Source organism: Euprymna scolopes, chromosome 31, assembly GCF_053919585.1.
Source record: "Euprymna scolopes isolate OS-2025 chromosome 31, ASM5391958v1, whole genome shotgun sequence".
NCBI classification, from domain to species: domain Eukaryota; kingdom Metazoa; phylum Mollusca; class Cephalopoda; order Sepiida; family Sepiolidae; genus Euprymna; species Euprymna scolopes.
In genome coordinates, this window is record NC_136512.1 from 65630800 (window position 1) to 65656325 (window position 25526).

At 33.5% G+C, this 25526-nt stretch overlaps 1 protein-coding gene and 1 pseudogene across 1 annotated transcript in view; both read right to left on the reverse strand.

Annotated features, from left to right (window-relative positions):
• Positions 1–25526, reverse strand: part of LOC145255769 (AP-5 complex subunit mu-1-like) — a 77503-nt gene that overhangs the window by 27088 nt on the left and 24889 nt on the right. The window contains exons 4-8 of the mRNA XM_080114431.1: positions 24048–24118; positions 21098–21173; positions 14020–14151; positions 12444–12524; positions 1093–1282 (exon numbers count right to left, since the gene is read on the reverse strand). Of these exons, the coding sequence (XP_079970557.1) occupies positions 1093–1282; positions 12444–12524; positions 14020–14151; positions 21098–21173; positions 24048–24118 (550 nt within the window). The remainder of the gene's footprint in view (positions 1–1092; positions 1283–12443; positions 12525–14019; positions 14152–21097; positions 21174–24047; positions 24119–25526) is intronic.
• LOC145256050 (5S ribosomal RNA) lies at positions 3658–3775 on the reverse strand (annotated as a pseudogene).

Sequence of the window (25526 nt, forward strand, 5' to 3'; positions counted from 1 at the left end):
ATCTGCACTCTGTACACAAGAATGACTATTTTCCACTGAACCTAAAGTGCCTGAGAAAAGAGCATTCTCATATCAGTAGGAAGTAGGGGCTCATTCTCTACTCATTTAGTCCACAGCTATAGTCTGTTTTTGTTTTTGTTTTTTCTGAAATGTTATTGGGAACTTGACATAGCTGAGAAAGCTTCTCAGGCCGTTGATTCAAATGAAGGAGATAGTGTTCATCACTTGTCTGGCTGTCAAACATGGTGAATGACAAAACATTAGAATGACATGATCCTAGTTATTCGATGACAAATTACTAGTTTCACTCTACAATCCTCAACAAGAAACTATGCCACACAACGTCTCAGTTGCTATAACCACGTTGTTTCTGTCAGTCATCCGAAACACTCCAATATGTGTCCCACATTAACTTTGATAACTCATGTGGTAGGCTGCTTAGGATACAGAAGGGATTAGTTGATGACGATCCTGGTGGGTGGCACAAATGAAATTGCAACAGGCAGGAGAAGTTGGAAGTCATTGATGGTATGTTTCACTTCAAGCATGATAAAGAAGACAAAAATGAAATAATAAATAACAAGGTACTGATCCAGACTTGACCCAAGGTCATAGTAGCACCTTCCGGCAGTTTATGGTAAACTACCAACAAAAACAATGCAATTAGCAAATAACAAAATTGTTTTTGTTAATAGAAAAAAACCCCAACTTTTCTGATACTTTTCTTGTAAAAATAAATTGTTTTCTATCATAGTTGTTTCCATAAAAAATTGGTCATACTTGTTTCCATGTTTTTGGTTAAATAAAATTAAAAAAAAAAAAAAAAAAAAACTTAGTTGAAAACAAAAAAAATTATTAAAGATACATTTCTTGCAAAATAAAAAAAAAATTTCTTTCATATAATTAAACTTACGGCAACTCTGATCCTTTTGCGTTAAAGTTTGCAGCATTTTGAATTTATTGTTTTGCAACTTTTTTGGTTACTTATCATAATCTGCCAGAATATGCCAACGTGACCTTGGTTCAGGTTTTGGGTCAATACTAATAATAATTTTCCTCGCTTACCTTACTAGAAGTTAACAAAGTACTTACTAAGAATAATTTCATCGGTATCTGCACTCTGTACACAAGAATGAACCATGATGTTCTCAAGAGGATATCTTTGGCCACCTGCAGCATGCGTAATATTCAAAGTAACCTCTGGCATGACCCCTTCCAAATCAGCCTTGCATGTAACACTGCCAAATAATTCGAACTCATAATTCTTTTCATCTTGCTGGTACTGAAATCAAAAGCAATAAATAAAACATTTTTACATTAATAAAATATTTCACTTATTTGTCAGTGTATTTTTGGTAATTACAAGCTAAATTATTGCTTTTGTGTTTTTAGCACGAATCACATACTTATCTTCTATTATATAAATCTCACCTGTCTGTTAGTGTGCATGTTTGTACATCTCACTAAAACTTCAGTCTCTCAGATGACAAATATCCAAAAATTGGCCAAAAACATTAATTCTTTCAACGTCGGTTTTTAGAAAGAGGGGTCACTTTTTTCGTTGACATTTTTGCAAAGTCATCATACGCCTTACAATAACTAAATTTGATTTGAACGGTGGCGACATCATGTTGCGGTGGGCGTGGGGACTAAACCATTCATTTTTTTTCATTTCATTTTTCTCTTAGCATTACAGGTTTGAGCCAGTTTGCCTACTCTTTTTTTTTTGCCCTCGCTGCTATATTCATTTTTATTTATAGGGGGTTTTGAAACATTAGGGCTCCATTGATCAATACCCTTACCATAAAACCTCTCCACACCCGGGCAATGCCAAGTACCCCCGTTATTATGTAAAGAAAAGTTGTCCGTGTGTTTGTATGTCTGCTAAAAATTTTTGTCATCCGCATCCGAATGGGTTGAAACCAGTACCATCTGATAGCGCAATGCCCTGGGTGCATAATATGTGATCCCCATCTGGCATCAATTGGGATGGATGCCTCTCGTCTAGGAGAAGCTCCATGTTTTGACAAGCTTCTGGGTTTGACCTTTACTCCTGATCTGAAATGGAACACGTACATCAAGTCTGCTGCCAAGGTCGCTGGAAAAATGGTGGGATCCTTCTACCGCCCCAGAAGATATCTCACTACTGATGCAATTCTCTATCCATATAAAAGCCAAGTACGTCCAAGGATGGAATACTGCTGCCATATCTGGGCAGGAGCTGCTAAAAACAGCCTATCCTGCCTTGACAGAGTACAAAATAGACTTTGTGGCTTAGTGGGGAATGCCCTTTTCTCTACCCTGCAACCTCTCTCCCACAGAAGAGACGTTGCGAGCCTATCCTTGTTTTATCGTTATTTCCATGGCAGGTGCTCGTCTGAACTCCAATTTCTGGTCCCCCCTCGCCAATCTTTCACGAAAAACACCCGTTTAGCTGAATCCACAGTCAAAAATTTCCCCCACTCTTTATCTGTTCCTAAATCAAAATGTGGATTCCATGAACAAAGCTTCTTTCTTAAAACTGCACGCCTGTGGAACTCTGTTCCGTCTGCCTGCTTCCCACCTGACTACAACCTGGATGTCTTCAAGTCCAACGTAAACAAATTCCTAATGAACCGCCCCCTTAAGTAAACACTTCATTAAATCTCTTCACTAACGTACTGTACTTGCAATAACCCTTATCCCTGAATGGCTTCCGGGCCTTGATAAGTGATGACCACCATGTGTAAAAAAAAAAAAAAAAAAAAAAAAAAAAGTTAGAAGAAAAAATTAATTCTGTAAGTCTCAACTGGACCACTTTTTGGAAGAGAGGAGAGTCTTTTTTCGCGTCACTCTTTTTGCAAGTCACGTAGCATATGAAACTAAAACTATGTTTAAAAAAGCTTATTTTGCAACGTCATAATCACTCGTGGCCAAAATTTGTTCATTCCTCTCTTTTGCATTTCATGTTTGAGCCCGGACACTGTGGCCCATTTTTCTTTTTCCGGTTGCACGGGCACTCGCTGCTATTTTGATTGAAAGAGAAGTTGTTTTGATTCATTTATTTTCTTATTTTCTTTTTTTTGGGAGGAGGAGGGGATCCAGCACACGGGCAACAAAAAGTGCTCAATATCCGGAGAATAGCTTCTCTTTGTATCCTTTTTGCCAAAATATCTGATGGGGAGGTTGTCGCATACTTCTTTTTTTGGGGGGGGGGATTACGTCTTTTATTTTTTAAATTGTTGTGGGGAGTAATGATGGAGTTGACATATAATAATGAAAAACTGCTCAATATCCTTAGTATAGCAGGTGTGTCCAAATAGAACTTCATATTGACCCGGGCAACACCGGGTATTCATGCTAGTTACTATAAATGCTATAGTGTAATATATATATATATATATATATATATGTATGTATGACTTATGACCCGTTGACTAAGAATCTGTGCTTTATACCAAATTAATGATTGAATATGGTTAATTTGCATTAGATATTGATGCCTCTGTTCAGTCTTGAAAGACAAAAGGATACCCCCTGTAAGGGTAACTGTGGATGTAATTGTGAGGCAAGGGTTGCGCAATCCTCAACCACATCCTTTCTGAATTGGCACTACTTGAGTCCAGTGGCAAAGAGAAGTGCTAGACGACTGGAAACAATGCTGAGATAAGCGGAGAGCACATACAACACCTGGAATTCCCAAATGGTCACCCATTTTAGTACTGACCAGGCTCAACATTGCTTAACTTTGGTGATCTAATGGGAACTAGTGTGTCAACATGATTATTCTGTACAAATTAGGTATTAATCCCTATTAATCTGTAGCTGTGCATCCAATGGATACCATAATACTTAGTTTGCTGCACCTTATCATAACAAAAGCCCATACAAAATTTCAGTCAGATCAGACTAGTAGTTTCTGAGAAATGTGGTACTGTAGTGACCTATTAATCTGTATTAATCCTTAACCAGACCAGTTCAGTAGTTTCTGAGAAAAAGTGGAACAGAAAAAGACAAACAGACTAACATATATATGCAATACATCCAGCAGTCGCACGAGATAGCCCAGGGGTAAAGGTTTAGGCTGCTAACCATGGATTCCAGATTTTAAATCTCGCTAGATTCAGCCAATCTGATGAGTTGTACATGATGAAACACATGTCAGTGGATAATTATATTTTAAGCAATATATATGTTGGAGACGCCCCTCCATGGAATTAATGGACTCTCATGACGTCACTTCCGCTATTGAGCACCGGTGCCTGGCAGTCAGAGATTGCCACGCTTACCGTTGAGAAATGGTATTACTCGACTCACTTTGCCTGTAATATATGTGAATACATGTTTCGTTCCTAAAAATCCTGTGATCTTTTCGTTTATTACCATTTAACCCCATAAAATTATATATATATATATATATATATATATATTAGTGTTGGATGATTAATCGGAATTGGAAAAATGGGAAGATTTGGGGGTATCAGAATCGGTATTGGAAAAATTGATGCCGATTTTCTGATGCCAAAACGATTCTTTTGTCCTTTTTTTTTTATTTTAAACCAAAATCTAACATTGCTGATAATAATTATAAAATAATAAATATTTATTGATTTTTAAATTACCAGTAAAGCTAAAATCAACAGATCATCCTTCAAAAGTGTATTTTGACGTTTAGGAAAATATCTGCATATTTAACGGGTGTTTTTATGAAAATCAGGGGAAATAATCTCATAGTTAAATAATTAGAGAATCAGAATCATGAATTTTGCATAGAATCGGTAATTGTATTGGAATCGGGGAAAAATATTGGAATCGTCCCATCATTAATATATATATATATATATATATATAATCTTTAATGTGTGGTTGTTAAATACAAGGCTGTTGAGGCGACCAAAGGCGGAATGGGCTGCTACTAAAATCATGATCTTTGAGGCAGTAGTACTCTCCACACTTTCTTATGCTTGCGAAACACGGATTTTATACAGAAGCGATACAAAAGACTTGGAACACTTCCATCAATACAAGCTGAGGCAAATTTTGCATATCACCAGGGAGAGTCACTTGGAAGTACTTTACAGGACTAAAATGACCAACGTTGAAGTAAGCATTATTCAACATCGCCTCCGTTGGGCAAGCTACATCAGTAGGATGGATCCTTCCAGACTGCCGAAAAAAATACTTTATGGCAAGCTCGCGAATGGGACTTGACCATGAGAAGCACCTAAACAGCGCTATAAAGACCAATTAAAGCGCACCCTGGCAATGACTAACATCAACCCTTCCTTGTAGGAACAGGCTGCCAGAGACCAAACAAAATGGAAAACTCTGGCATGCAAAGGTGCCATGGACTTTGAGGAGAGAAGGAGACAATATGAAAAGGCTAGAAAAAGAAGGAGAGAGCGAGAAGAACAGCCCCATCCCCTGCCTACACTCCCTTGAAAATACTGCTTGCAACTTTTCTACCATAAGTTCAGCCTTGCAAGCCATGTAAAATATAGGCATCCTAGAAGATAGGGGATAGATAATGGACCCGATACTTGAACATGAGAGGGCACTGATGACGATAATCTTTAGTAATAAATAGTGATCTTAAAACGAATATGTTTAAGGCATCAAAAATTTATACTAGAAGTATCTGCAAAAACCATGGATAAAGTACTAGGCAAAATTCAGTTGTAAGTTACATTTGTCTGGAGGTTGAAGGTTCAATCTTCAGTGTGGCTGATACTAAAAATACAATTATGAATTACTTAAGACTTTTGATGGAACGAGAGTATGCTACCCTGGTGGATTAAATAAAGAGTTTTGTTTGAAATTCCATGCAGATTCCTGAGTTTGACAGAAAGATTCCCCGAGTTCAACAAGATACATCTGAAGAAGATCGGATAAGTGGTGATCACTGTGTAAAAAAAAAAAAAAAAAAAAAGTTACATTGGCTGAAATGTTGCAAAAATAAAACTCACAATGAGAACAGTAATTCAAATAATCCAAATTTTCAATCCTAAGCTTCAAAATTCGAAAACATAAATAAAAAAAATTATATTAAAAAAATAATTTAATTAGAAAGGTATGTTTTTTTTACTTTCTTTCCACCTCAACATTCACTGTTATATTGACGACTTTTACAGGTTTTGGGGTATGCTGAAACCGAATATCACATTTAAATTTGGCACAGTCAAGTAGTTTTCTGGATATTAAGACATTTATTATCCAATGTAATCCATCATGCTTTTACTGGAGGCCATGTTTTTTCCTCAACTGAAAAATACTAATACACATGCATATTACAACCTCCCCTCCTCCTTCTTATGTTAAGAAGAGAGCAGCTCAACAAGAATTGGACTTAAAAAATTGAAAGTTTTAGAATCTATTTACATACAATAAATTTATAAATAGATTGCCATGCAAAACATTATCATAGCATACTATATAATAAATACACACCATATAATAAATATATTTGTTCAATTTCTACTGTACACTCTTTAACCCTTATCCTCGAGTGACCTTAAGGCCTTGATAAGTGGTGATGCCCATGTAAAAAAAAAAAAAAAAAAAAATACCATACAATAAATATACATACCATATATAAATATACATACCATATAAATAGAGATTGCCATACAATACATTACCATAAAAATTAGTTTTAGTTTTTTAACAATTTAGTTTAATAATTTAATCACCAAACGATACAGTAAAATTAAATTTAAATTTCAAAATGATATTTTTACCCCGCTCCATCCAAAACAAAACAAAAAAATTGTACAGTCAATAAAAAATCGAATTGGATTTAAAAAAAACAATTTTATAGCAAAACTGATTTTCTTAAAAATAACTTATTCCTTCACCAAATAATCTATATATATAAAAGCGAAAATGTATGTGTGTATGTGTGTTCGCTTTTTCTGTATGTCTTCAAAAAGCTTTTTTCTGGCGGATTCTCGAGGCCGTCGCTCATTTTTAAAACTTTTTATATCACGTCTAAATGATAATATCTATGACTTAACAATGGTGGTCGCCTCTCTATTTAATTTGCCCGATTTTGAAACGTTAATTATTCAACATTTTCGGATCTGCACGTGTTGCATTCGTTTTTCGGTATAAAAAAAAAAAGAAAAAAAAAACCGAAAATCGATTCGAAATACTGGCCCATGGCCAGTGGTCTCTAGAAAGCTATGTAACGTTTGGTCAATTTCGGCTTCGTCATATCAGACAGTTGCTTTCATTTCGAGACAAGACACTCCCCCTAATAAACAGGGAGCTGTTTTTTTCCAAAGTTAGTTAAAAACAAACAAACAAACCGGTTTATTGACCTCATTAAAAACTGTCCCGCAAAAAATGTTAACTTCTGAATAGCTATCGCTTACCATCGCCGCATGTGCATTAAGCTTTTTTGTATAAAAAAACAGACTTGCGTTAAATAAAACACTGTCCCGCACTCAAAGTTCACGTCAATAACTCGTCAAAAACGGGCACCTGTTTTTTTCGTTTTTTTTCACACTTTACTATTTTCCAACTGCGCGTCAAGGCTTCGTTTTTTTTTTTTTTTTAACAACCAACGATTTTTCTTTTTATTTACCCAAAACCACACACACCTCCAAACACCCAGGCAACGCCGGATACCCCTCGCTAGTCTATATATATATAAAAGCGAAAATGTGTGTATGTTTGTGTGTCTGCTAAAAACTTTTGACAGACAACGAAAATTCACAAACTCGGTATCATATCGAAGTCCCATCCTTCGCTTGAAAAATATAAAAAAATTGGCCAAAAACGTTTATTTTTTTCACCCCGAAATCGACAATTTTCGATGGGGGGGGGGGGTCAACAAAAACGACGACCGGTTCTACGCATACGCCAGATGACGTCATGACCTGATTTACTTTAAATAGTTGAAAAACTGAACAAACTTCATGTACGTCGTGTTAGGTCAGTTGATTAGCTTAGCGCATTGGTTCATTATCTAAACGTTTTGGGTTTGAATCGTGGTGCAAGATGTCTTTTTTTTTTTTTCGATTTTTTAAATTTAAATATTGAACCAGTGTTATTTAAGCCATTTTTCACGTAACGTTCATTTTTCTGTTTTTTTTTTTTACTTCGCTTATCCACTGCTGACCACATACCCAAAAACACCCGGGTACCCACCGATTTTTTAAATTTTAATATCGAAACAGGCTTATTTAAGCCATTTTTCACGTGTTCGTTTTTCTGTTTTAATCATTCATTTGCCTTACGTTAGTTTCTTTGGGTTTTTTTTTCGATGTTTTGATTCCCCCCCCCACTTAAGTTTTAACGTGGTTTTCTTTTTTTACTTCGCTTATAACAATGCTTACGTAGTCGTCGTAACGCTCGACGACTTCCGGGCGCGCACCTGTCAATTTGGTTCTTACTTAAATAAATTCAAACATCTTTCAGTAACTCATTCTGGCTGGCCGATTTTATTTTCAAACTTCGCCTCAGGGCTTTGGGTTCGATCCCCCCCCTCCCCGGTTTCTTTTTTATTTAACACCACATACACCTACAAACACCCGGGCAACGCCGGGTACCCCCGCTAATCTATATGTATAAAAGGCAAAATGTGTGTGACCATTTCGTGTACGTCTTGCAACGCAAAGGCTTCTTTTGCACATGCTCCCGGGTTCGTTACTATCGCTTACAACTGTTTATATAGGTCCTAGATAATAATATTGATGGAGAGGAGACTAAAATTTGCTGCTATTGTTTCAAATGATCTGAAATAACAGCAAAGGGAGACTTGATTCCAAATATTTCTCATATATTATATCTCCTCTCTTTTGGAAATAGATTATGAATATCTCCATTATCAAATAAGGCTTATACACTGTGAAATTTAATCTATGTATGTAAACGAAAGAGGAGAAATATAACATATGAAAAATATTTGGAATCAAGTCTCCTCTTGCCATATTTCAGATCATTTGAAACCATAGCAGCAAGTTTTAGTCTTTCCTTCATCAAGGCCAGAGGTTTGAGGGAAATATTAGATATTTTGTAATTTATATGCAAAACTAGGAAAACAAATGACTATGATTGAAGCATTTTATGGCTGTAAAAAAGTGCCAAAAATAGGCACTGGATGATGGATGATCCCCTTAATGTGCAACCTTAAGGAGAAATGCTACATAGCCCACTACATAATTCGGGTCATTAGCTTTCCAATGAGCCCTCATTTGTTAAATTCTGATCAATAGTTGCAGAGATTTTGAACTTATAAAATTGCCAAAAAAGGTGTTATATATATATAAAATGCCGAACCACGATTTTGGTCAATAAAGACCAGCAATGGACAAAAAATGCTGGTTGTAATTATTTCGGGGTATCAATGGGATCACTGGATTCAGCGGAACTCACGGACCTTGTAGGCTTGTACATTTTACACAGTCTAACCAATAATAATTATATGTAAGAAGGAACAATAGGACTCTATAGAGATGACGGTATAATGTTCATAAAAAACGCCACCCGTATAAAATGCGATAAAATTAGAAAGATTATACACAAAAAAATGAAAGAATTTGGCCTAAAAGTAGAAATAAATAGTAATTTAAAACAGGTAGATTTTTTGGATGTAAGTTTTGACTTGCAAAAAAATAATTATAAACCATATTTGAAAGAAAACACAAGTCCTATATATATTAATCCAAAGTCGAATCACCCACCTTCCATCATTAATCATATCCCAGCCTCGATAGAAAGGAGAATTAACAATAATTCATCTAGTGAAGAAGTTTTTAATAGCTATAAAGAAAGATACAATGTAGCATTAAGAAATAGTGGTTTCAAAAACGCAGACATTACATTTGAAAAGAATAGTAATGATGAATGCAACTATAGTAATAATAATCGTAAAACAAGAAACAGGAAAATAATTTGGTTTCTACCTCCTTTTAATAGTGCTCTTAAAACTGGACTGGGTAGGAAATTTTTGCAATTGCTAGATAGGCACTTTCCCCCAGGTAGTATATTAAATAGTATTTTCAATAGAAATACTATAAAATTGGGTTATAGTTGTGAAAATCTTGAAAGAATTATTAAAAAGCATAATAATAGGATACTAAAAGGCAATAATAGTAAAAATACTGGGGAAATAATCATAATGATAAAGATAATAATTATAAAAATACTGAAAAATGTAACTGCAAAATTCCTAGTACTTGTCCCATGAATAATAAATGTTTAACAAAATCAGTAGTTTACCAAGCTAAAATATTCCCTGAAGAAAATCCTAGTGATATAAAATTTTATATAGGTAGTACGCAGGCAACTTTTAAAGAAAGATTCTATGGGCATAAAAGTTCTTTTACTAATCAAAAATAAGAAAAAGACACATCATTATCACTTCAATATTGGAAATTAATAAAGGAGAATAAAACTCCAAAGTTAGAATGGCGGATCATAAGAAGATCGAAAGTATGTAATTCATTACAAGCACTGTGTTTTTTATGCCTTCATGAAAAATTAGAAATAACGAATTTTAAAGACCGGGAGAAACTATTGAACATTAAACAGGAAACAGCAATTTCCTGTAAACATTTCCAAATACATTCACACAAAAAATTATAAGAATATTAACGAATTAATCATACCATCGAATTATATATTGTAATATGATTTATTATTTATTTCAGGATTTTAAACGCTAAATCTTATTTACTTATTTATTTTAAACGCCAAATCTATTTTAAACGCTAAATTTATGTAAAAAGTGAAATTAATTTTTAACGAAGAATCTATTAATTTTTATAAAAATAATTTTTAGTGAAATTTTTACCGTGAATAATATAATTAGACTTAGTTACTAATATACTTCACCATATTATAAGAGTAATTTGTATATATATATAAATTTTCACGTTTGTTTGTATATATGTCGGTACTTTTGTATTATATAGAGAAATAGCGCTAAATTTATAGTTTAGTAATATATGTATATATTTATATCTCGATTTTAAGTGGGAAAAAAAACCTTAGTTAAATTTATTGATTGCTCTGATATTGGAGTAATAGTTCTAAAAATCCGTATTAACAAAATAAACGAAAAACAATTATAATTATAATGGTTGGAGCTAGAAAATTTAATGCAAACTTATAAAATCTGCTTCAGAATTATACCTTGAAAAACCTAACATTATTTTGTGAATAGGTTATATTTATTTTGATATAGGTTGTTAGTACCCCTCTTTCTTTTTAGAATGGTTCAACCCTGTAAAGTTGACTTTAATATAAAGGGATGGTCTTTATTGAAAGTTTCGTGGATGGTTTTTGGCCTGATGAGGTGATTTTCCCTGCTAGGGGGTCATTGAAACACGTTTGCTAATGTGTAGCCAATAGCTCTCCAACAATCAATATATTGCTCTGTTTCATGCATTGAGCACTCTTTGGAATGACATATTGTGTTGTTGTTATGAGTTACTGAAAAATTCTACCAACAGTATAATAATATATATATAATAGCCAAATTGAATACTGAAATGCTCATATCTTTGATTCTATGGGATGAAATTACATGAAACTTTGCAGGCTTTTTGAAGATTATAATACTATTCTATCGTCAAAATTTCATGACAATTGAAAAAAGAATCTATATTTTCAAACCAATAAAATATGCCCAAATTTGCCTACATTTGTATATGTAGTGTCCTGCAAGCCAGCTTCAGTTTTGCTGCTTTGGTTGTCTCCCCTGTGGCCTTGCTAGGTCACTAATATATAGAATAAGTTTAAAAGATATGTTATTGACACTGGGATCGTTACTTTTTAGGGTTAAAAATGATTTTCATTGGTTTACAAATATTTTGACTTAACATGTTCCTGTGAAAACTAACTTAAGAGAAACAAGAAAAAGTGAAGACAAAAGTGTATCCTAATGAAGCAGAGAAAGAAAGAGGGTAGACATTTGAGCTATTTACTTTGTGATGCTTGTCAGAATTGTGTCTCAACCTCACTACAAATGTCCAAAACAAAAATAAAAACACTCCTAGGCAACACTGATATGCGGAGTCAATTTCAAAAATTAAAATTGGATTATTTGGACGGCTGTTCTCATCTTGAGTGTTATTCTCACAACATGTAACTTCCGACCTTCTTCAGGTGACCCTGGGAATCTTTCTGCTGACCCTGGGAATCTTTCTGTCCAACACAGAAATCTGCATAAAATTTTGAATGGAACCTGTGACGTAACGGATAAAGCACCAAGTTAAATTCAGTTCTAAGCAATACTTAATCCACAGTGCGGATGATATTAAAAATATAATTGCAAATTACCTAGATTTTTACCCAGTCATGACTGATGGAATGAGAGCATACTATCCTCATTACCCCATGGATTAAATAAAGGGTTCTGTTTGAAATTCCATGCAGATTTCTAAATTCAACAGATTCTCAAGGTCGACCAGATATACTTAAAGTAGTAGACATATAATAATATTATTAAATCTTACCAAAACTGCTCGCACACATTCAGTGACGCAAATATTTATTTGGTTTTTGCCTTTGTGTATAAACGGCCGCCACGCGGGTTGCTAAAAAAAAAAAAAAAAAAAAAAAAAAAAAAAAAAAAAAAAAAAAAAAAGCGAAAATATCAGCAGATCAAAAAACAAAATTAATAGATATACGAAGATTGCTTTTGTTCATATGTCACGTCATTTTATCATTCCAATATTTTACATTGCTATCAGTCTTTTTAAGCACGCACTTATGTATGTTGCCATGATCACAAATAGTAGCCCCTTACATCCAAGTGGCAATACGCTTTATTGGGGGGGGGTAAAAAAAAATCGCATTATGCTAAGGCAGGGGATGTCAAACATTTATGTGAGGACAAGTAACCATTTTCTGTAACCGAGAATTTCCTTTAATTTTTATAAATTTGTCTTTTGATGTCTCCATACTCTTGGTTTGATTGTTTTGTTTTTTTGGCATCGTGTAACAGAGCTTGGATGCGTGTATGTACGACAGCCATGAGCAAGGTGGTGTCACAGCAAGGAAGAAGGATAGAAAATAGTGGCCAAGAAGGACAGAAATAGATGTGTTACGCACCTGGCCCAAGAGCAACAGGGAAAGACGTGTCCAAAAACATGGCCTGACAAAGACAGAATACTACATGTTTGACACAGCAGAGTTTTGTTAAGCACATTTGAGTATGAGAAGACTTTTTAACAAAAGACAAGGCATTATTCTGGAAGTACCTGTAAATAAATGTTTGCTGTTTCTATTGAAACAAAAAAAAGAAGCGAGTCAAATTCTTTCCTTATCTTTGTTTCCTTGCAACTCTTCATGCAATGTGTGGGTTCCCGAGTGTGGACATGTAACGATTATGTTACAATAGCAATACTATCAAATCCAGTAATTTTGGAAAAAGATTTTGTTTTGCAGACGACAATCCCTGTTTTGGACTTTGCAGAACATGATCAAGTTTTGCAAAGGTAAAGAAAAAAATAACATTGTTTGGTGCGCTTTAGGTCAGGAAGTCAGTATCTTCATGCAGTCTGATCTGATAGCACTAGAATTCCATACTTTTGGATTAGAAATATTGAGCCACCAAACGCAAAGTCTCAGTGAAACAAAACAGAAGGAAAAAAGAAAACAAAGGAAAAAAGCAAAAATAAAAGAAAAGGGGGAAAAAAAATGAAAAATAAGGGAAAAGAAGAGAAAAAGAAAAGAGGAAAAAGAAAACAATGAAAGAAAAAGGAGAAAAAGAAAAGGAAAATAAAAATAAAAAGGAAAAAAAACGAGAGCAAAAGATTTGATAAAAAGAAAAAGAGTAAAAAAAAAAAAAAGGAAAAAAGAAAAGTAAAAGAAAAATGGAAAATCAGGGATAAAGAAAAAGGGGGGAGAAAAAAGGAAAATGAAAAACAACAATAAAAAATTAAAATAAAATCAGTGCAAACATCTTCAAACTTAAAGAAAAGGAGACAAAAGAAAACAATAAAAGAAAAAAGACAAAGAAACAAAGGGAAAAAGGAAAATGAAAAACAGCAAAAATAAATTTTAAAAAAGTGAAAATTTCAAAGTTACCTTTTGATATCCTGGCGCTACAATCTTTTTGTTAGAACTTTTGACATTAATGGAAGCTGAATTAACATCCCGTATTGTCCCCAATGGTACAGCTTCAATAAGGAATGTATTGATATCATTGAATAAAGCATTCTGAAAAAACATCATAAACAACCATCAACTTAACATGCATTGTGTAGTATAGCAAAAAAAAAAAAAAGAAAAAAAAAAAGGTGAACATATAAATGTGCAGAATAGAAAAACAAAGTCTCATTACAAAAACTTTATAGAATCACTAGGGTGAGGGGCACCCGGCTTTGCCCAGGCATAAAATACGCTTAAATATGATATTTTAATTCATCCAGATTTCATATATTATTATAGAGTTGTGATTTCAGAAGTCAAAAAAAAAAAAAAAAAAAAAAAAAAAAACCATTTAGGTGCAATTACTTTGAATCAAAACCAACAACAAATCTGTAGCATTCAAACCTGGTGACGTTAACACTGTGTCAACGTGACGCGAATATAAACTCATTAAAAATCAAAAATGAACCAAGATGAATGTGCAAAATGTATAATGATTTTTTTTTTTTAATTTTGACACATTTCTGACCCCTTAAAGGGTTTGAATTACTGTACACATAGATTCGAAAAAGTTGTCAAAAAACAAATATATAACAAATAAATATTATCAAAAACAAGATAAGTTACTTTTCTACCAAACTGGATATATTTTTTTGTTTTTATTCAATGTAACATGTTTATTCAGCTCGAAAAACATGCAGTCTTTACCGATGTATTGGAAAATTCAAAATGGCGCCCGACACTCTCTTTAACATGGTAAGTTTGGGAAAACGTGTTATAAATAATAAACTAGATAAAATACTATTTAAAAAAACACCGAATATATGTCAACTTATGTCATGGTAACATAATGAGCGAATTTCTAACATTATTTTGTCTAGTTTATTATTTATAACATCTTTTCCTTAACTTACCGTGTTAAAGAGAGTGTCGGGCGCCATTTTGAATTTTCCAATACATCGGTAAATACTGTATGTTTTTCGAGCTGAATAAACATGTTACATTGAATAAAAACACGAAAAATATATCCAGTTTGGTAGAAAAGTAACTTATCTTGCCTTTTATAACATTTATTTGTTATATATTTGTTTTTCTGACAACTTTTTCGAATCTATGTGTACAGTAATACAAACCCCCCCTTAAAAATTATTTTAACCAGCTAAAAAGAATGATCTGTAAAAAATCCAATTATTTGAGGCCCCTAGCACCGCTCTGCAACTTTAGTTTTGGAGGAGATACAGTTTGAATATATGGAGACACAGACATATAGCTCTTTATATATCAGATTTTCGTTAACATGTTAATAAAAGAAAAAAATGAAAAATGGGAGAGTGTTGTTGGTACTGGAATAAGTGTTCTTGGTTCTTGTTCAAAATTCCTTCAATATTAAATAAAAATCTGTATGATGTAACGAAAAGATCATATTCCAAAAATCATGTAAATTGATGAAGTAGTTTTATTTTTAAAAAGAAAATTGAATTTCATAAGTGACCATCTTGCTCACCATTTTGAAAAAAATGTTCAAAAAACAAGGCAAGTAACTCAATAATTTCATACTAGATTTGTTGTAATGTTCATGAATTCCCTTTTCTTTATATTTCTTTTAGATGATCGTTGAGATAGGGTTGACAGATTGATTTAAAAAAAAAAAATGTTTTAAGCAGAAACAACAGTACTTACTTGTCATGTCAAAAATAGTAATGTATCTAAAAATTACAAAAATCATAGAGTAGAAAATTATTTATAGTTAAAAGTCATTTTTATGGAAAATTGGGGGAAATTGCATTTTCCCTAGATGTGAACACCTTGAAAATTGCGAATATAGGAGATATACTTATCTCCCTTTTCACAAAATTAATGGCTGACATACTGTTTTAGATCTTAGTGATAGACTTTCTTTTTACTAAAAACACAAGAGCAGTTGGTCTACTCAATGAATTTTTGTAATTTTTGGATATATTACGATTTTCGACATGACAAGTAAGTACTGTTGTTTTGGCTTAAAACCACATATTTTAAAAAAAAATCGTTCTGTTGACAATCTTAATAAGCACCTTTCTTTATTTTTGTTTGTTAATATGGGGGAATTCTGGACAAGAACCGTGCTATTTTATGGCGAAAGAATGAATGTTTTATTTGTAAGAAAAGGAAATGTGTTCATATATGAATAATGCACACCGTACACCAGTATTAAATTCAGGACCATGCATGTGCATGGCTACAGCAGTCATATTGAGTCATAGTGAGTGCTTCTTGTTTAACCCCAGGGTCAGACGGTCTGGAGCGGAGAGGGGGGGGCAGAGAGAAGATTGGTTTGAAAGAAATAGTGTGAGGTGTCTCAGCGCACATTAGTCTCCAAGTCAGAAAAGAGAAGGTAATCTGTGGGTTAGCCCATTTTTATCAACTTCTATCATATGCTCAGCTTGCATGAGAGATGGTCTCTGATTGGGCAAGTCAGAAAGGAAGTTGCATGTTTGCACTAATCAGTATCAAGCTTAGGAACCAAACACAGATTAAAAATTGTAAACAGTGAGCTGTCGCTGCTGCTGCTGCGATCGTCTAATCGCTACTGCGGATACAAATGTATTGTCATATTATAAATGCCTCACTCGTCATTCAAAGTGCGAGTACATTTTTACATTGGGGGAGGGGGCATCCTATAAGAGGAATTCAATATAAACTCAGCAAATTAGAATTTATTTTTCAACAAAAAATACAAAAAAAATCTTTAAAATTTTCCTTGTTCCATGAGTTTCAAAGAATGGTGCTTATCCTCAGAGGAAAATAGTTAGCAAAATGATATTTATAGGCAGGCTATAAATTTTGCTGGTTAGTACATAAATTGAAAACTATAAATTATGCAAAAAGTCATATTTGTACGAAAGTTAATAAGTTAATAATAATGCAAAAATGTAAGAGATAAAAGGATACTCCAGATAAAATCAAGGTTCGATGAAGAAAAATTGAAAAATGGGATACAATCCTATGTATTTATACTTGCTTTAATAGAATTATTCAATTTGTAAACTTGAAAATTTTTGCGGAATACATCTATAAATATAAAAGCGAAAATGTATATATGTGCGTTTGCTTTTTCTGTATGTCTACAAAAGACTTTTCAGAGAAGCGGTCGCTCGCCTAACAACTTTTTAAAACTTTATCACATGTAAATCGTAATATCTCAGAATTGTCAATGGAGCTCGCCTGTCTATTTAATTTGCTAGACTTCGGGAAGATAAATATTCAACAGTTTTCGCTCGCCTCATGTGGATTAAGCCTTTTCCTATAATTAATTCTGGCGGCATTTTCCGGTTTCCTCCTACCCCCGCATTCCGCAGTAAATGAAATGCTACTCCGCAGTCAACAGTTGACCTCATTAAGTCATTAAAACGTGCACCTGCCAAATCTAAGTAATTAAATAAATTCAAACGTGTTTCCGTTGGTATGTCGCGGTGGTGCAATGGTTAACGTCACACGTTTTTTTTTCACACTTTAATTTACAATTTTGCCTCAAGGGTTCCGGTTCGATCCTCATACTTACCTACCAAAACATTTTACCCCCCCCCCCCCCCCCCCCGTGTTGATTTACCCAAAACAACACACACCTTCAAACACCCGGGCAATGCCGGGTACCCCTTGCTAGTATATATATATATATATATATTTCTTAATTAAGCCTCGGCCCGACAGTCGAGTTTTACATTTCTTCCATGTCTTTTTTTACGCACATTTTATCTTTCTTTTAATAATATTATTGGAATTCATTATTTGTGAATTATTCCACGGATTCCTGCCTTTTGGATTACTTTGGATCATCTTCCAATTACGTGATTCCCTTGGAATTTACTTGTGCGAATGGATTCTGCATTTTTGGATTTTACCGTCATTGGATACTTTACTCTTCACCAGACTATCCATTCACATGAAATCACTTTATTCACCCTATTCCTTCTACTTCATTTTTTGTTATCAAGTAAGATCTATGACTTACTTGTAGTTTCCTCAAATACTTTTGCAAGCAAAATCCGATCCCACATTTTTCTAAATCCTACCCTTTGACGAGAAAGAAAGTATTTCTTCGAAACTCCGCGGATTAAGGACTATCCACTTATTTAGTGTTTCCTTTTTAAAATTAAATATGCTTTTAACTCTTTTTCAAAGTGTTTTTTAACATGTTTTATTAACTACTTGTTCTTATATATATATATATATATATATATATATATATATTTGAAGAGTCTCCATTCTTCACTCAAATTCACTATAGAGAAGAGCAAAATGACTTTACCCTTTTTGGACGTCCTTGTAGAAAGAACAGAGAATCGGTTTGGTACAACTGTATACAGAAAACCGACATTTACAGGCCTGTATATAAGTTGGGATTCTTTTACCCCTACCAGGAAAAAAATCAGTTTAATCAAAACTCTGGTCCACCGTGCTCTCATGATTTGCTCGACCAGTAAACTTGATAATGAATTGAAGAAGATAGCTGATATTCTTGCGAAAAATAGTTTCCCTGGGTGTGTAATCTCTAAGCATTTTTGCCAAGCTCTTGTTAAATTTAATACCAACCCTTCTTTTGGTTCGGCTAAGTGTCCAGTTTATCTGAAACTCCCTTATATTGGTTCTATCAGTAAAGAGTTTGTCGATAAAATTACCTCGTTCGGCACTAAAACTGCCTTCCCAGCTTTTAAGAAAGATACACTTCCCACACTACAAAAAAGTTTAGTTGTATATCAATTTAAATGTCAGTGTGATGCTGACTATGTGGGTCGTACGTGTCAACGGCTGGGAGTCAGATTGGCACAGCATGTCACTGCTTAAACACATCCAGGCGTTCACAGAACACTTCCGGGCATTTGCGGAGCACATCCGGTCACTCACCTATTCATGAGTCATCAATTGGTGTGCACTTGTATGACAATCAAACATGTGGTGAAGCATATTTGGATGGCTGTTTTCGCATTGTATACAAGGCCCGTTCCAAACAACATCTCAATATTTTGGAGGCCGTAACTGTAGCTCTGATTTACTGGGAAGAGAAAAAAAAAATGCCTACATTGCGTCTTTATTTCTTGTTTCTGCACTTATTTGCAGGCAAGTTAACGTTATTTTTAGTTTTTTTTATTTTGTCCCAGGTTCTGAAATATGGACGATATAGCATGGGTTATTCATTGATTTAAATCACCCCGTATAGTTTTATTATTTTTTTTTCACCCCCTCTCTTCGTCTCCATTTTTCAATTGTGTAATTGTTTTATTTTAATTGCTTACGACATGATCTCTTGACAAGGGTCGGACGAAAAGTACCTCAAGGTTCTTTTTTTTATTTTAGTCGAATAGTCTTTTGACTATTTCTAATGTCTATTTTTTTTTTTCCCTGCATCGATCTTCCCCCAAATTCTAATGACTTCACTTATCCTTTTAAAAACCATAATAAAATTTTGTACCACAAAAAAAAACTTTTTATATATATATAAATATATATATATATATATTAGTGTTGGGACGATTAATCGGAATCGAGAATCATAAAAATCGGAACATTTGGGGGCATCGGAATGGGTATTGGAATCGGAAATATTGGTGCCTATTTTCCGATGCCAAATCGATCATTTTAATTTTTTTTTTTTTTTTTTTTTTTGATTTTGTTTAAAGTAAAATCTTCCATTGCTGGTAATACTTGGCCTTCGGGACAAGATCAAAGTGTAGTATCTGTTCTTCACTTCAACTTCTTGTTCTCTGTCAGTGAAGGAGAAATACTTCACAACTGAGACAATTTTTATTTTTGTTCCTTTCTCCACATTAAAAAACGACCCTGGTGTCTAACTCTGTCCCGTGGGGAGGCATTGTAAATAGGAATATTGATAAATTAGTAAATATTCATTGATTTTAAAGCTAAAACTAATAGATCATTCTCCACAAACGTAATTGTGACGTTTAGGAAAATATCTGTACATTTAATATGTGTTTTTACGAACATCTGAGAAAATAACAATTTTACAGTTAAATAATTAGAGATTTATAAAGAATCGGAATTGGTAATTGTATCGGAATTAGGAATTTAGAACAGAATTGGTAATTGTATCAGAATCGGGGAAAAATATTGGAATCGTCCCATCACTAATATATATGAAAGCATTTTTTAAATCCAATTTGAAGCAAAAAGACTTTTTTCCCATTAAAAATGATACAAACCAATATATTTTAACCAAAGTCAGCCTTCCTCAGAGAGTTGTAGACATTTTTGGTGTTTATTTAAATTGGCACTTATGGCGGCAATTAAAATTAAAGAAAATACAGAAAAGTCTGTATGATATATGTACCAGTCACAGAACGAAAATGAAATATTCCAAAAATCATGTAATTTGATCAAATATTTTTTTTTTTTTTAGTTATTCAAGAAAATCAAGTTTTTTGACTAAGCGAGTCATAGTGTTTTCGTCCCCCACGATTAAATCCGATGAAAGAAAAAAGGGAAGACAACTTAAATCGAAGTCGAGAGGTGAAAACTCAGCCTCATGTTTAATGCAATTTAGAAGTAAAATCACTAAAAATTGTAAAGTTTGATTTACTTAGTTTTAAATAAAGCTAGTTGATCGAATTATATGATTTTTGGAATATGACATCTTCGTTCAGTAACGAATATGTATTTTCTGTATTTTCTTTAATTTAATTGCCACCATAAGCGCCAATATGAATAAGCACCAATTTTTTTCCATTCACTGTTGAGCTATAACAACCCATTCACCCCCACTACAATGATGAGGAAGGGGTGATGGATTTTATAGAATTTACATGTTTTATGTCGAGTTTCATTATGCTGACGTGTGTTGGACAACTTGTAGAAATTAACTTTCAAAATAACTTATGCAGAAATATGAAAATTATTAGATTAAAGATGAGCTGACGATTCCATAAAAAGCTTGAAAACAACAATCAAGATATACAATTTCAAAGCACAATGGCAGCAGATGAAAGATTCTTAAAAGAATATGTAAATATAGACAACTGACCTCATCTTGTAGATGTGATGGTTGTAAGACTTCAGAGAGGGCGCACAGAAGATCATAACATAAAGAGATGCCAGGACTAAAGAAAAAAGAAGAAAGGAATAATTTTTTTGTATTATATTTTGCTTAAATAAATCAGGAGATCAGGGTTCAATCCTCAGTAGAGTTCTACCAAAGACTCTACAAATGATATTTGGTGCTTTCTTGCTAAACACTCAGGATTATAAAGCAAGGATCAAGAGTAAATGGAGTATTTCTAGGACAAGAGTGGCACCCTTACCTATATCTCTGTATGTAAAAAGGAGGCTTTGGGCTGGCCTTGACTATGGTGAACCACTTTATATTAGTGTTGGGAGGATTAATCGGAATCTGAAAAATCTGAACTTTGGGGGGGGGTATCAGAATTGATAACGGAATCAAAAAAAATTTGTGCCTATATTCTGATGCCAATGTTTTTCTTTTTTTATTTGATTTTGTTTAAAGCAAAATCTTCTATTGCTTGTAGTAATGATAAAATAATAAATATTTATTGATTTTAAAATATCAGTAAAACTAAAATCTATTGATCATCTCCCTCCCCTCCTCACAAGTTCATTTTTATGTTTGAGAAAATATCTGCATGCTTGTATATATTCAACTTAACATGCGTTTTTACGGTAATCGGGAATAACAACTCTATTATTAAATAGTTAGAGATTTATAAAGAATCGGAATCGGAAACAGTACTGGAATTGGGAAAAATTCACATCCATCCATCATACACTGCATACACATGCCTGATAGGTTCTTCCCTTGGTCCACAGTGATAACTACCAGCTCCTTATTGTACTTCAGGAGTAACTTATAAAAATGTTTCACCTATTATCGGGGTTGGGGGGGGAGTGTTGTGAATTTTGAATTATTTGCATTCTTCGGACTACTTTTCTCATTTTAAGCATTATTTTCTTAATGTTTCAGTTGATGTAACTGCCAATGTTCTCCAAGTATATCTTGTCAAATTTAGGACACTTTCAGTTGAATTCAGAAACCTGCACAGAATTTTGAATGGAACCCTTTATTTAATCTGCATGGCTAGCATGCTCTCATTTCGTCAACCATGATCAAATAGAAGTCTTAAGTAATGCGCAATTACATTTTGAGTATTACCCTTGCTGAAGATTGAACCTTCAACCTCAAGATGAGAACGGTAGTCCAAATCATCTGAGTTATCATTCCTCATCTAAAATATTCATGATTATTTAAAGAAAAAGTGGGTTTGTATTACTATACACAGATTCAAAAAAGTTGTCAAAAAAACAAATAAATGTTATAAAAGGCAAGATAAGTTACTTTTCTACAAAACTGTATATATTTTTCGTGTTTTTATTTAATGTAACATGTTTATTCAGCTCGAAAACCATAGTGTTTACCGCTGTATTGGAAAATTCAAAATTGGCGCCCGACTCTCTCTCTTTAACACGGTAAGTTTGGAAAAAGGTGTTATAAATAATAAACTAGACAAAATACTGTTAGAAATTTGCTCAATATATGTTACCGTGACATAGGTTGACATATTTCGGTATTTTTTTTAATAGTATTTTGTCTAGTTTATTATTTATAAACACATTTTCCCAAACTTACCGTGTTAAAGAGAAAGTCGGGGCGCCATTTTGAATGGTACAATACATCGGGAAACACTATGTTTTTCGAGTTGAATAAACATGAAACATTGAATAAAAACAAAAAAAATACATCCAGTTAGGTAGAAAAGTAACTTATCTTGCCTTTTATAACATTTATTTGTTATATATTTGTTTTTTGACAACTTTTTCGAATCTATGTGTACAGTAATACAAACCCGAAAAAGTTTTTATTTTAATTTCATATTCGAGTTTATTTACATTATTCGTACTATTAGTTTCATCTTTATTGTTATTTTGACGACAATATAATCTTCAACCTTGTTACGGTGCATCTTTTCAAACTCTAGTATCTTTACGTCAAACTCGGGAACCTATATAGAACTTTGGTATGAACTCTTTACTTCATTCACAGACTGTTCTCATTCTGTCAGCCATGACCAGATAGAAGTGTTAATTAGTAAATTATTCTTAAGTTATTATTGCCTGTAGAAAATCAATATGGCAAAGTGGATAGATAGATCCTGTCTCTTGGGCGTCAAACATCAAAATGAACAAATGTATTTTGGGTGCTCTTTCGTCACCCCTACAGGGATGGTTGAGAAGATGAGATCATCTAAATCAACTTGCTGTAAAATCAACAAGAAAATAACATGAAGCCCAGAGCAAATAATGATTGTTGTTGTTCTTTTTAATTGCTTGAATTATTACAGATATGGCTGGAACAAAATGAAGATGGGAAGAGAGACATAGTGTGTGTAAGAGAGAGAGAGAAAAAGAGAGAGAGAGAAAGCAAGAGAGAAAGATAGCGAGTGTGTGCAAAAGAGTGCAAGTGAGAGAGAGAGAGGGGGACAGATCAAATCTACTAACTGCTACATGTCATCAATACAACAAAATTTCCACTGTATATGCGATGAACCACAGAATAAATTTCTGGAGACATGAATTTATCAACTATAATGCTACACCTGCTCTATGTGCTAGAAACCTGGTTGACGAGTATGGCTAACCAATCAAGCACCACATGGTTGTTCTCCATAGAGTCGATCGGGTTAGCAACAAGCAGCTGTGAGCCATCATCAAAGTGGTGAACATGGACTACCTTATCTGAAGGAGAGATGCCTGATAAAAGCGTGCAATGTCAAACAGCAACAACATGAATCCGAGACAAAATTGGATGCCATTTGCTGATGAGGGCAAATAGTCTTGCACCGTTCATTACAATTTATGGTGAGCAGACTCTGGCCATCGCTGGCGGATCAAGTAAAATAATTGTTATGCACGTCTCAGATGACATTAAAGAAATTATAACACGGCTGGCCATTGTTACTTACATGTCAACAAGAAACTGTGTTTGATGGAGCCCTTGATCCACAAATGACAAGCAACAGCTTAAAAATTTATTCTGAAAAAAATAAAATAAAATAAAATGAATAAAAATTGGAGATGAGGAACATTTCTTGCTGTACAATGACAGATCACCATGCTGGTTAATATAGTCCTAATAATAATACGTCCCAAACATTTCAAAAACCAAACTTTGCAAAGTAGCCAACAAAGCCCACTGACAATTTTATTTTTACTCTCTTCTCTCCTCTATCTATCTATATTCTCTTCTATCTTTATTAATAAAATAGGATCATCTGTTCTATCTTCTTTCTATTCTTTCTCCTATCTTTCTATCTATTCTATATTAATAAAATAGGAGCAATTATTCCCTTAAAGAAAAAAAACATAGCTCAGCAAATGCAGATGCCACATATAAATTCACTATCATCAGACTACTATCCATTACTTTATGGAGGTTTTTTTTTTGCATATTTGAAATCGCATTCTTCTGTTATAATAAATTATATTTATTCCGAGGAGCACCACAATCCAAACTATGTCTAACATTATCGTGCTAGCAAAATGTTTGTCCCTATGTGTGTGCGTGTGTCTGTATGTAGTTATTTAACCAATAAACTCATAAACAACTGGTCACATAGCACTGAAATTAACAGGAAATAGTAATCATACACCAAGGATGATTTTTATAATGAGTAAAATCTTTGTTTGGATGGATGACTAACATATACAGAAACATGTCGGAAAATTAAAATGCAAAATGTTTATTTCAACTTGCCAACATATTTTTTATTAGTTTTACACATGCACAAATTCAATCATAGTTAGAAGTCATTTAATTTTATATCTTATCTATCAGTTGAGTTAGCTTAAATGGTAGGAATGCATCTGGAGCACTGAATGTTTTAGTTTCAATTCTAGCTGATGGCACTGAAGTCATTTTTTTTTTTTTTTTTACTTTTGAAATCGGTACTATATATATATATATATATATACATACACACACGCATATATGACATTCAATAGAAAATTGACACTGTAACAATAAATATGAAATCTGCATGAATTAAAATATATTTAACCATTTTATGACAGCGCAGCCTGTCTCTGCTTTATCGTTATTTTCATGACAAGTGCTCATCTGAACTCTAGTTATGGTCCTCTTGTCCCGACTTTCACGAAAAACACTCGTCTATCTGCGATCACTATCAGTAATTCCCCCCCCCTTCCTAAACAGATTTCATGAACAAAGCTTCTTTCCTAGAATTGCACGTCTGTGGAACCCTGTTCCGCTTTCCTGCTTTCCAACTAACTACAATATGGTTGTCTTCAAGTCAAACCTGAACAAGTTCTTGATGAGCTGTTCCTCTTAAGTAATCTAATTTATCAAATTTCCACTACTAATGATGACTACAACATATTCCCCTTGACCATTTACACTCATTAACCCTTATCCTCGAGTGGTC